Here is a 12,745-nt window from a genome sequence, read left to right as displayed (position 1 = left end):
CCCTTCTTGAGAGTTATTCAGCAAGCCTGACCTAACTAGAAGGTCTAGCAAGTATTGAGGTGATAACGCATATGTAAAATAGTTGGTTGGGTATGTGTAACAGTTTGAGATTATGGGCAATGCAGAAGAAAATAGATAAATGACGGGCTAGGAGATGTGGACATTTTGCTGGAGGCGTGAGGCTCGCTTCTGGAGGACCTTGACCTCACTTGAGTGCCAGACATCGCAGGGGGAAGCCGCGCTCCGTTGAGCTCCCGTTAGAAGGGAACCCCTAGTGATATATCTCGAAGAGAAGAGAAGTGTGCGGACGTACCAGCTGTGGAATCGAGCTGGGAACGTTGTGGTCTCAAGTCCTGGTCGACGAGCAGATATTAAATCGCCCAGAAGCATTATTGTGGGCTGTGTGGAGCGCCCTGACCAGACGCCGTCAGAGGGAAAGCGCCCTCGACCAATTAATCTGTGGTAAGCACGATAAACGCCAGTTCATAGTGATTGCTTGTAGTTGGTCGTGTGCCCAGCGACAGTAGCGATGTTTATTTATAAGTTAGACATATTTTAATAAGGCAGAAAGCCTGAAATAAGAGAGTGGAGAGGGAGGAACACGGAGCGACGTCCGTCCCCTCTGAGCGCTGGCGGACGACTGAGGGAGCCTGGCTCCGGATGGAGGAAGACCCTCCCAGCGAGTGAGGACCGCCGCCAGGCGAGGTGGAGTATGGACCCGCCCAAAACGGGGGAGTCCACTCTCACTGTATGTAGAGGACAGATAGAGGTTTGAGGCAAGCATATTGTGTGGTTATTTTTGTTTATGTGTTAAAGGGGAACATTTTATTGGAGTGTCGATGGGTTGCAGGTTTGTTCTTTGGGGAAGAAGTTGCTGAGAACTTCGAAGCCAGCAGAGGAAGTAGCTGATGAGACTCCAAGGTAGTGGAGCAGAGGACCTCGAGCTGTGAGGAGAAGCAGCAGTGAAGAGGAGTGTCACGTGCTTCTGCAGAGGTGGAGAAGCACCATAGTTGCTCGGGGAAACTTCATGGTGTAGCAGCCAAGAGAGCTGTGGAGGAACCTAGCAGAAGGGTGAAGCACCGTAGTTACTCAAGGAAACTTCATGATAGCAGCCTGGAGGAGCTGCAGAGGATCCTGGTAGTGAAGCCCGGAAGAACCTAAGGGATATTAGGGTTGTGAACTTCCAGAGGTGGAAGGGGAAGTTCTGATGGATTACTTGTAGGGAGTTGATAGTGTTTGGTTGTCAGTAGCGTGCAAGACGCAGTGAGAGGTGAGTGACTGTTGGCATTCTTATGCCAAGGAGTTTTTTATACTGAAGTTTAGAGTTGCAGTCGTAGGCTTGATTACCTACAGATGTATGTGCTCGAGGACTGACAGTGATCGATTAATCATTGTTGTGTATCAATGAACATTTATACTGATATATGTGATTGCATTCAAATGCTGATTTTCTATATATATATTATCTTGCTGATGGGGCAACAGTGTATGTAGGCTTGACCAACTTGAGGAGGTTAATAGTATCAGGTGGTGAACCAGGAGATAGGATACCACTGGATAAGCTGATAATAGAGTTCTGATGGTGTTGGAGTGCAACCTGATTGTGATATTATAGAGTATAGGATTCATTATTATTATATGTGTGTATGTATCGTGTATGTGCTTTGTCCAGTAAATGTGTCACAATTTGCTGGTGTTTGCCCTTGTCCTAGTGAGGCTTCCCAGGAGGTAGTAAAGAAGGAGAGAGAAAGAACCAAGAACCACTGCTGTGGACAGGGTAAGAGGTAATACTAGTAAGTCATAGGGGATTGAGGAGATCATATCTCATAAGGAGAGAGTGGGGAGTCACAGCGGCTCAAGTGGGTGTGTGCACGTGACAACGAGGCTGAGTGTTGGAGCCGCATCCCCTAAACGTGTGACGTGGAGCCCCTCTCCAAGAGCCAGAAGCGCCTAGTGTGATCTCCTAGTGAAGTGTAAGCACTCTACCGAGTTGTGGGTTGGGTTGTCCGTAGAGAAGGATCAACGACGACAACACCAACCAACCCACAGTCTATAATACCATGGAGTGATTGCATACAAAATGAGGTCAATGGGTATAACTGGTAAAGTAGGACGATGGATACTCAATTTCCTGTCGAACAGAACACAAAGAGTAACAGTCAATCAAGTAAAATCGAGTCCGAGTGCAGTTAAAAGCTGTGTACCTCAAGGTACAGTTCTTGCACCACTGCTGTTCCTTATTCTCATATCAAATATAGACAAAAACACAAGTTACAGCTTCATGTCATCCTTTGCTGCTGATACAAAAATCAGCATGAAAATTACCTCTGCTGAAGACACTGATAAACTACAAACAGATATTAACAAAGTTTTCGATTGGGCAGCAGAAAATAACATGATGTTTAACGGTGATAAATTCCAGGTACTCAGATACGGCAAAAATGAGGACCTTAAACATAATACAGGGTACAAAACACAATCGAATCTGCCCATAGTAGGAAAACAGCATGTCAAGGATTTGGGAATAATGATGTCCGACGACCTAACGTTTAGGGAGCATAACCAAGCAAGTATTGCGTCAGCCAGAAAAATGATAGGATGGATTACGAGAACCTTCAAGTCCAGAAATCCCATCACAATGATTGTACTCTTCAAATCACTTGTATTGTCCCGTCTTGAGTACTGCTCAGTACTCACTTCCCCCTTCAGAGCAGGAGAGATTGCTGAAATTGAGGGAATACAGAGAACAAGTACGGCACGCATAGACGAGATAAAGCACCTAAATTATGGGGATCGTCTCAAAGCTCTCCAAATGTACTGACTAGAAAGGAGACGAAAGAGATACCAAATAATATACACGTGAAAAATACTGGAGGGACAGGTCCCAAATCTGCACAGTAAAATAACAACGTACTGGAGTGAACGACATGGAAGAAAATGCAGAATAGAACCAGTTAAGAGCAGAGGTGCCATGGGCACAATCAGAGAACACTGTATAAACATCAGAGGTCCACGGTTGTTCAACGTCCTACCAGCGAGCATCAGAAATATTACAGGAGCAACCGTGGACATCTTCAAGAGGAAACTAGATTGTTTCTTTCAAGGAGTGCCGGACCAACCGGGCTGTGGTGGGTATGTGGGCCTGCGGGCCGCTCCAAGCAACAGCCTGGTGGACCAAACTCTCACAAGTCAAGTCTGGCATTGGGCCGGGCTTGGGGAGTAGAAGAACTCCCAGAACCTCATCAACCAGGTATCAACCAGGTAATAAACTCTACGGACTTAAGTTTCAGTTTAAAAGTAATTCACAGTATCAGAAGTTAGATCTTGGACCCGGCTCTATTCGTTTGTAAGTGTAGTTTCGCTACTATTAGCCCAATTTAAAACAGTCATATTTTGGACACAGTAAAAGAGATCAAGACAGTTACGGAGTTCTAGCTCCCGCCCCCCGCCTTAGATCACTCTTGTAAATTTACTACTATCTGTCCAATTTCCCTGGTAATTAAAACCGTTATATTTCAAACGTAGTAAATAATATCAAGGAAGTTATTGAGTTTCAGCTTGTATCCTTAGCCTTAAGTTCCCTCTCGTATCTTCATTAGTATTAGTCCAATTCCTCTAAAGTTTAAACCCACTGTATTTCAGATGCAGAAAAATAAATCAAAAGCAAATATCGAGCTCCGGCTATTGTCCCCGCCTTAGTTCATTCGTACAACTCCGCTATTATGCTATTATCCGATCAATTTCCTCAAGATTTAAAACAGTCATTTCAGACATAGTAATAAAAGAAAGTAAAGTTACCGAGTCCTGCTTCTGCTCCTGTCGTCCACCTTAGTTCCCTCTCTTATCTTCATTAATATCTACCCCAAATCCTCTGAGATTTAAAACCGCTATATTTCCGACTCGGTAAATAAGTAAGTAAGTAATTATCAAAAGAAGACACCAAACCGGGAAGGCTATGTAACTTGGTAAATAAAATCAAGGCAGTTTCCGAGCTTCAGCTCCTATCCCTGATCTTAGTTCGATCCTACAACTCTCCTATTAACTGATAAATTTCCCTATAATAAATTTATAAAATTGATAAAAACATAAATTATTTTTGTGTTTTAATGTTCTATGCGAGTTCAATTCATATTCCCCACATGTTCACTGCGTTCTTCGCATTCTCTTACATGTTATTTAAAATCAAATGTATAATTGTTTCTATCATTCAGTAACTAGTTCTTTATCAAATATTAACAAAGCATTACTGTTCCTCTAACAAATTAGTTCAATTTCATTTAGCTTCAAATATTTAGTTACAATAAATTATTTAAGTTTTCTTTAATCCTCTGTACTTTATATTTTAAATTTCAATGTCTTAGCTTTTCGTACCTCTTTCTCGTTCGTTTCTCAGTGTATTCATGTCTGTCTCAATGCCTTAGCTTTTATCTTTCTTAGTCTTTGTTTTCGGTCAATGCCTACCTCTGTCCCTCTTTATTTTGTCAATGTCTGTGTCTGTCTCAGTTTCCGTTATTCTGGCAATGTCTTTTTCACTGTCTGTCTCTTTGTCAATGTATTAGTGTGCTTCCTTTTCCTATCTCTTAGTTTCAGATTCACTCTTTCTGTCATCTTATTGTATCTTTATCTTTTAGTTGGCTTAGTCAGTCTCTCTTCTATCTTTCTTTCTTTCTTCCTTTATTAGTCTCAAGTCTTAGTGGCTCTGCTTCTTTAATACTTTACTTGCATTATTACTAAGATAAAGAATGAATTTATATTCATTAATAAGTGTGTAAATCACGAAAAATAGACACGTGATCACTCCTTCTGAAGATGTATTAATATACGAAAGTACTTAAGGAAATTCCTGTTTTAATTTTCCTCCGTAGTCTGACACTTTCATTAGTAAGTGTGAAAGAGTGTTGTGTGAGTAAACGAAAGGTATATGTTTCAGAGAGAACAAGATGGTGCTTTAAATAAGTTATGTTAAGTAAGTTAGGTTTTGTAAGTTATATAAGTTATGTTGGGATAGGTAAGTTACTTTAGGTAGGGTAGGTTAGGTAAATTACTTTAGGTAGGGTAGGTTAGGTAAATTACTTTAGGTAGGGTAGGTTAGGTAAGTTACATTAGGATAGGGTAGTAGAGGTAAATCAGGATAGGTAAGTTACATTATTAAGTTATGTAAGTTAGATCAAGTTAGAATGGGTAAGTTATGTCAGGTGGGATAGGTTGTGTAAGGGAAGTTATGTAAATAAGAAATGTTAGATATGTTACAGAGAGACGTTTGTTACAATGTTTGTTACAGTGAAAATGTTATTTAATGATTGAAGACTATTCTTGATGTTTAAGAGATTATCTTTGATGACTCTGAGAATAACACTATTGGATCTGAGATAAGCTTTAAGGTCTCTGAGAATATCTTTGATGGGTCGGAGAGTATTCTTTTACGTAAATACACTACAGTGAGAATATTCTTAATGTCTTTGAGAGTGTCATTGGAGAACAAAGATGTCACGAGAGTATCATTTGATGCATAAAAATGTCATAGATTGTATCTTGATGACTCAGAGAATAACCTTGATGATTCGAATAGTATTCTTGATGTTTCTGAGCGCATTCTTCTTACATAAAGAGAGCATTGTGTGTACCTATAAATGTTTGGAGATGTCTCTGAGAATAACTTTTGATGGCATGAATAGAATTTTTTTGTTGTCTTTGGGTATGCCTTTAATGACTCTGAGTGTATCTTTGATGTTTTTGAGTGTATTATTGATGTCTTGAAGAGTATCTTTGACTATTTTTCTTACTCCACGAAGTATATTGTTAGTTACGAAAGTGTTGAAAGAAGTTACATTTGACTATTTTCAGCTGAGAGAAGTTTTATTTATTTAAGAATGATGCTGGAAAGAATCATTTGGCTATTTTTTAGAACGAACAACGAGTTATCTTAGTTAAGAAATGAATTTAAAAAGTTAGCTATTTTCAGTTGACTGATGGTTGATTTTAGTAAGAAACGTAAAGAAAAGATTGTCTTAGTAAATTTGTTACTGAATAAAGTGTAGATTATTTTTAAAACAGTGCCATAAACATCTTAAACATCAAAGAACAGTAAATTTTTGTTAAGAACTATTTAAGAATAGTCGATTGTAAATAACCTTGGTAAATGACTAAATACGTAAATGTAAATTGTAAAGATTGTAAACGACAATCGACTTGAGAATGGTCCAGGACGGACCGAAACGTCGTCGTCCCTTCATTTTCTAGTGTGTGGATTGGTCAACAATGACTAAATAAATACTGTGTAACTAAGTAATTTATAAATTTTTAAATAAATTTTAACTAAATATTTGAAAACAAAATAAAGTTTAACTAATTTGTAAGGAGAAACAGTAATACGGTTGATAATATTTGAAAAAGAACTAGTTAATGAATGTTATAAACAACTGTACATTTGATTTTAAAGAACATGTAAGAGAATTTGATGAACACAGCAGTGAACATGCAGCAAATATGAATAAAAGAGAACATGGAAACATAAAAAGAATATAGAGAGTACATGAAGAATGAACAACAAACTTGTGAAGAACATTCTGAGAACGTAACAAAGAACACAGAGAACTGGACTTTGCCTTGATTATATTTACCGTGTCGGAAATATAGCGGTTTTAAATCTCAGAGGATTTGGGGTAGATATTAATGAAGATATGAGAGGGAACTAAGGTGGAGACCAGGAGCTGGAACTCGGCAACTTTACTTTCTTTTATTACTATGTCTGAAATGACTGTTTAAATCTTGAGGAAATTCATCGGATCATAGCGGAGTAGTACGAATGAACTAAGATGGGGGGTGGGGGGGGGGGGCAAGAACCAGAGCTCGGTATTTGCTTTTGATTTATTTTACAACGTCTGTAATACAGCGGGTTTAAATGTTAAAGGAATTGAACTGATACTAACGAAGATATGAGAGGGAACTAAGGTGGAGGACAAGAGATGAAACTCAGTAACTTCCTTGATCATATTTACTACGTCCGACATATAGCGGTTTTAAATTTCAGGGAAGTTGGACTGATAGTAGAGAATTTACGAGTGATCTAAGGCGGGGATGGGAACTAGAACTCGGTAACTGTCTTGATCTGATATACTGTGTCCGAAATATGATTGTTTAAATTTGGGCTACTAGTAAGAACACTTCACTTATAAATGTATAGAGCCAGGTCCAAGAACTAACTTCTGATACTGTGAATTACTTTTAAAATGGAAACTTAAGCCCGTAGAGCTTATATTGTTTCTACGTAATAACTCTTTAATACTTCAGGTGTAAGTATAACTTCTGTAAGTATAACTTCGTTTCTGCCCGAAACGCTTTGCGTAATAGTGGCTTTAGGCATTGTATATACTAGCTCTATCTATTAATCCAACAAACTTTGTAAAATCTCTTGTATGTATGTACCTTACCTAAATAAACATTTATTATTTATTTATTTATAACTTTGAAAATATTCAGTCTTAAACGGAAACAGTGTATATTTTTTATATAAGAATTCTTTAACAAACTCCTAATAAAACTATTCTCTGAACATGGAATTTTATACGATTTTAACTAAAACTGGACTCTGAAATAATTCCGCCTGAAAACAGGTGGCAACTTAGCGGTAAGTTTGTAGGTCTGACCTGGGGACTCTTTTTTTTTTTAAGGATGGCAACTTAGCAGTAAGTTTCCCCACCCAAAAAAAAACTTTCTGCTAAGCTGCCAAGCCTCCTACTGTCGTCCCGCTGTCTATTTGTTTAAGTTAATTGTCTCTATATTTAATGAAACTGATGTTTTAAGAATACCCCTATCGTTTATTTCTTGAAATAGCCACTTTAAATGTTGCACTCATTACTTATATGCTTGTGAAAACCAATTATTAACGAATGTTTATCAGGTACGGATGGCAGAGTAGTTGGTTATCGTTAGTTTTCCACCCCAGATGTCCCGAATTCGAATCTTTCTGAAAATGTATAGTTCAAGCTAGATTCATGAATCACAACTATATCCCTACTGGATTTTCGTTAAAACTTAACTGATTTACAAATTTACAACTAAATGAGAAAGATGTAATTTTTTCTCAACCGGTCAACCTAACTACTTGGGCTGGACGGTAGAGCGACGGTCTCGCTTCATGCAGGTCGGCGTTCAATCTCAGACCGTCCAAGTGGTTGGGCACCATTCGTTCCCCCCCGCCCCCCGTCCCATCCTAAATCCTTATCCTGACCCCTTCCAAGTGCTACATAGTCGTAATGGCTTGGTGCTTCCTCCTGATAGTTCCCTTCCCTTGCCCCGGTCAACGGTAGTGGTGTAAACACGTAAACGAACACATGAACGGGATGACTGGTAAATACTGTTCAGTTCCAAGTAATTCAGTTGATGGGTTGACTAGAGAATATTCTCTCCAAGAATTAAAGCTGACTGGAGAGCATTTAGCATTGTGGTGCAGTGATGCCAAACTGTACATGATGGACAGGTCCCTGGAGAGCTTGCTTGCCCCTTACCGTAATAGCCATAAATCTTGTCCTGGCAGTAGATGCCGGAGGTTCCAGGGGGACACACGCACCCACAGTTGGCACCTAGATAGCCTTCGTTCTCACACGGGTCAGTCGTCAAGTTGCAGCTTCTCAGCCACTTGCCTGTGGGGAGAACAGTTCATCTAAGATTACAAGACACTCAACTCTCACAACAGTTGAAAATGTGACGCGGTAAGTAGTCAAAGAGAACGGAATTATTACACGAGCAAACACAGCCACGGTCATTCACCGATGCAGTTATAGAGCTTGTTCGCCAGCAACTTATCCCTGTGAGACAGTCCATTACTCTGGCCCATGAGCCCCTGGAGGAGAGGGTCGAGCGTAACGATGGTGGGCTTGCCGTTGATGGTGTATGTCTGGGGGAGAGAAAGAGAGCGCCGCCAATCCAGACAATAGCCTCTTATGAATGATTCAAATATATTACCTAGTTCTTAATAGGCGACTACCGTTACCTAAAGAGATTTCTGAATTATCGGAAGTATATATTAAGAACAGCACAATATTACTAGCCATAAAAACACTGCTTAGGTGCTTTTGGTAACTGATATATGCTCAGATAGACGGTATGTAAATTATTATAGACAGCAGCAACTTTGGGAAAGTAAGTCCATTGTACACACCTTGTCCTTGTAGTGCATCAGAGAAGTGTAGTCATAGGCGACGCTGAAGTTGTTGACACCAGACGGGGAGGTCTTTGTAAACTTGTCAACGTATCTGGGAATGATGTTCTCCTGGTTGATGTGGACGAAGTCATCTCTGTCAGAGCGAGAGTGTTCATGTACAAAGCCCACAGCATGACCAAGGGCGTGAGCAATGGTCTCCAGCTGCAGGAGGAGGGGGGTGGTTATTGTTGGGGGGGGGGGGTACAGAATATAGTAGAACACAAATTAAATTTTCTAGTCGATGAGTCACAATAACGTGGCTGAAGATATGATGACCAAACCACACATCAGAAAGTAAAGAAACGACGACGTTTCGATCCATCCTGGATGGACCGAAATGTCGTCGTATTTTGTTTCTGTCCCGGCTTGGTGCCCTTTTTTGTTAATTAATTACTTTTCATTTTCTGATGTGTGGTTTGATCATTATATGTACCTAGAATAAGTAAGATATTATTATTATTATTATTATTATTATTATTATTGTTGTTGTTGAAAAGGCATTCTGGCATTTATTCAAAAGCTTAGCAGCTCTTCAGAATAGAGAAATATCGTAAGATATAATGTTAATGGACATGACAAATAATAATCAGATGAAGGTGGTGGTACTGACTTTGTCACAGCCGCTGCCCATGGAGACATCCTGACCATTGAGGAAGAACACGCGGCCCAGGGACGAGTAGCACCCATCTCCATATATGAACCTCAGGTGGGGCTGGTCAGTGTCGGTGGTCGGGGAGAACTTGATGCAGGTGTGAGTCATCCAGTGCCTCATCCCAGCCAGACACACTCTCTGGTTTACAGTATCTGCAAATTTACAACTTTGTTGTATACCATCCCGGGCGGAACGGCTTCATTACATCACATATGAATGTTACTATCTTCACTCAGACACGTGCCTGTCTCTTATAGTGAGTTTGATTGACCATGTAACCTATATCACTATATCACTTTCTATTTGTGTGCGTCTGTCCACAATGTGTTCATGCACTCCATAACGAATTTCAGTTCAACTGCACAGTTTTTCTATTTGTACGAAGAAAGTCATGTGCTATATCGTTTTGATTCAGTAAACACTCTCAGTATGAGATAATGATGTTCTCAAAGCTAAACGTATACCCCATGGCCGCTGTATGTGCAGTGTTGTGCACTGAACATTGGTTATTGCCTCTATTAAGGAGACAAATACCTCATGTAAGGTGTCTCCCGAGTCAACTTGTAGTCAAGTTGCCAAAGTGACCTCACCAATTATGGGGAGTACCTTGTTATCGGGTTGAAATAATTCTCTATATTACCAGATCTGATAGTATTAGTTAAATTTCAACCCAGTTATGAGGCTGACAACCACCCAGAACTGGGTAAGAGTCCAATATTAATTTAACCACAATCAGTGTAATATCATATGTTATAATAGATTGCCTCATTGGCCACCAGGGGGTTTGGACGTGCTAGCCTGCCCTGCCAGTTGTTGTCTGGAGTTGCGAGCGGGAGGGTGCTGTTTGGCGTAGCGGCGCCATGGGAACCCCCCTCCCCCATGTTGTGTGTGCCCAGTCTGTGGGTCTCGAGTTTTTTGATCGAGCTGGATATCCTGAGGTGGGGCTCGTGCTGTGTGAATTGCTGCGTGTCCCGATGGTGGACGTTTATGGCATTGAACTGGTGACTGCCCGCAGGATGATTGTCAAGTTTAAGACGGAGGTGTACTGGGGATTTTTACGTCATTACGAGGGGCGAACCTTGCCCCTGCAGGAAGGTGCAGGTACTGTGACTGTCTCAGATCGGAGTGGTGCCATTACGTATGTTATGCGTGCATGGGGCACCCTTGGAATTCCCGGAGGGGCTGCTGCGGCATTATTTCGACTAGTTTGGAGCTGTTGTCAGTGTGCGGTTGGACCTGCTCTCCTTGGGATCGCTTAAGGGTGTGCGGTCGAACATTCGCACACTGGGAAAGAGACTGTAGGCAGACATTCTGTCCTCGGTGAAGCTCCTGGGTTGTTATGTAAGGGTGTATTACACCCGCCAGCCTCGTACGTGTTACCGTTATGGCATCTTGGGCCATCAGGCTGCTGGGTGCTCTGCACCTGCCATCGCGCCCGTCAACCGTGAGGAGGACTTCCCGCCGCACTCTTTGGAGGAGGGTTCGGTAGCTGTGGATGTGGACGACTCTTTGGCTGCTGAAGTGCCTCCTGTTTCACCTGTTGCGCCTCCTGTTGCTGTCGCCTCTCTTCCGGAGGTTGTGTCACCGTCGGGTGCTTGTCCTGCCAAGGTTGTTGTCTCTGGTGCTCCCGTGGTTCATCCGGCTGCCCTCTGCACGGCTCCCCCGTCTTCATGTTCTTCAGCTGTTGTGCCTGTCCCCTACCCCTTCGCCGTGTGTCCAGGCAGTGCTGGGTGCTGGGGTGGTTGTAGGGCCTCCTACTGTGCTAGTGTGGTTGAGGATGCTGCCGTCCTGTGGAGAACGTTGGTTCGCCCGGCTTGTGTTGCCCAGGTCTCTGGGTCGACATCCGGCGCTGATGATGTGCGGCCGGTGCCTAAGCGTTCCCGGCGTTCTTTTCATGACTGGGCTGATGTAGGAGAGTTCGACGACTGTGGATCTTCCGGCGATGGCGGAGTGGTTCCGGTTGTGTCGCATTCTTCGGTGGTGGTGGAGGTCCATGTGCCTGTGGCTGTCGGTGACGGTGTCTCAGACTTCTTTTTTGGTATGGTACCTGTGGATCTTGCTTCAGGTGCGTCGCCCGCGTCGGATGGTTCTGGTTCTGCGTAGGGGGTGGTTCACCCTGATGAGGTTCGTGGTGAGCGTGGTGATCTGATCTGTTGAAAATGGCTGCTCGCTCTGGGGGTTCCGTGCCCCCAGCCTCGATCCCAGTTTCATCGGCGGCGGTTTTGCCGCCTCTCCCATTTCCAGCTGTCTCTTCTGCATCTCCTGCTGTGTCGGGAGTTGTGTTACCGTCTCGGCAGCCTTCGCCTTCTTCTCCTGTGCATCCGGCAGCGGGGCCGTCTCGGCGGCCTACGTACTCTTCTTCGGTATCTTCTGTTTCCACAGAGGAGTTGGTTTGCCATACCCCTCCTCGTTATGCGACTTCTGACGACCAGCTCCGGGAGCTGCTGGTTTCCACCTGATTTAGTGATTCCTGAGTTTATGCGGCCCTCCCTGAAGCACGGGGATCGTTACCCTACCGACATGGAGTATTTGATATAGGAGGCTTATAAGCACAAATATCCTGTGTATGAGTTCCCTGAGAAATATTCACCTCCCATTGAGATTTGTTCTTCTTTCAAGTGATTTAATTTGTTTGCTGTGTGTTGTGGGGTTGTGTCCGTTTGTGTGCGTGGACGTGGGGCGAGGTTGCATGTGTGTGTGTGGGTGGGCCGGGTTTGTTTTCCCGGTTCCTGTGTATTCCGGTGTGTGCTTGTTTGTTGAGTGGATGCGTGCCCTTCGGGATGCTTGTGTGGCCGTGCCTGCTTTTATTCCCATTATCATGAATTGCCGATGTTAATTTCTTTGTGTTTGTGTTTTATTTTTGTTTCCTTTCTTCTTATTGTCATTATGTA

General features: G+C 42.4%; 1 protein-coding gene across 1 annotated transcript in view; it reads right to left on the bottom strand.

The window, feature by feature from the left end:
• The window catches only part of LOC123774647 (protein SpAN), a 111,805-nt gene that overhangs the window by 55,913 nt on the left and 43,147 nt on the right, over positions 1-12,745 (bottom strand). Inside the window, exons 3-6 of the mRNA XM_069304034.1 lie at positions 9,813-10,006; positions 9,161-9,364; positions 8,770-8,896; positions 8,508-8,642 (exon numbers count right to left, since the gene is read on the bottom strand). Coding sequence (XP_069160135.1) covers positions 8,508-8,642; positions 8,770-8,896; positions 9,161-9,364; positions 9,813-10,006 — 660 coding nt within the window. The remainder of the gene's footprint in view (positions 1-8,507; positions 8,643-8,769; positions 8,897-9,160; positions 9,365-9,812; positions 10,007-12,745) is intronic.

This window comes from Procambarus clarkii, chromosome 51 (assembly GCF_040958095.1).
Source record: "Procambarus clarkii isolate CNS0578487 chromosome 51, FALCON_Pclarkii_2.0, whole genome shotgun sequence".
NCBI lineage: Eukaryota > Metazoa > Arthropoda > Malacostraca > Decapoda > Cambaridae > Procambarus > Procambarus clarkii.
This window is presented reverse-complemented; position numbering and strand designations above follow the sequence as displayed.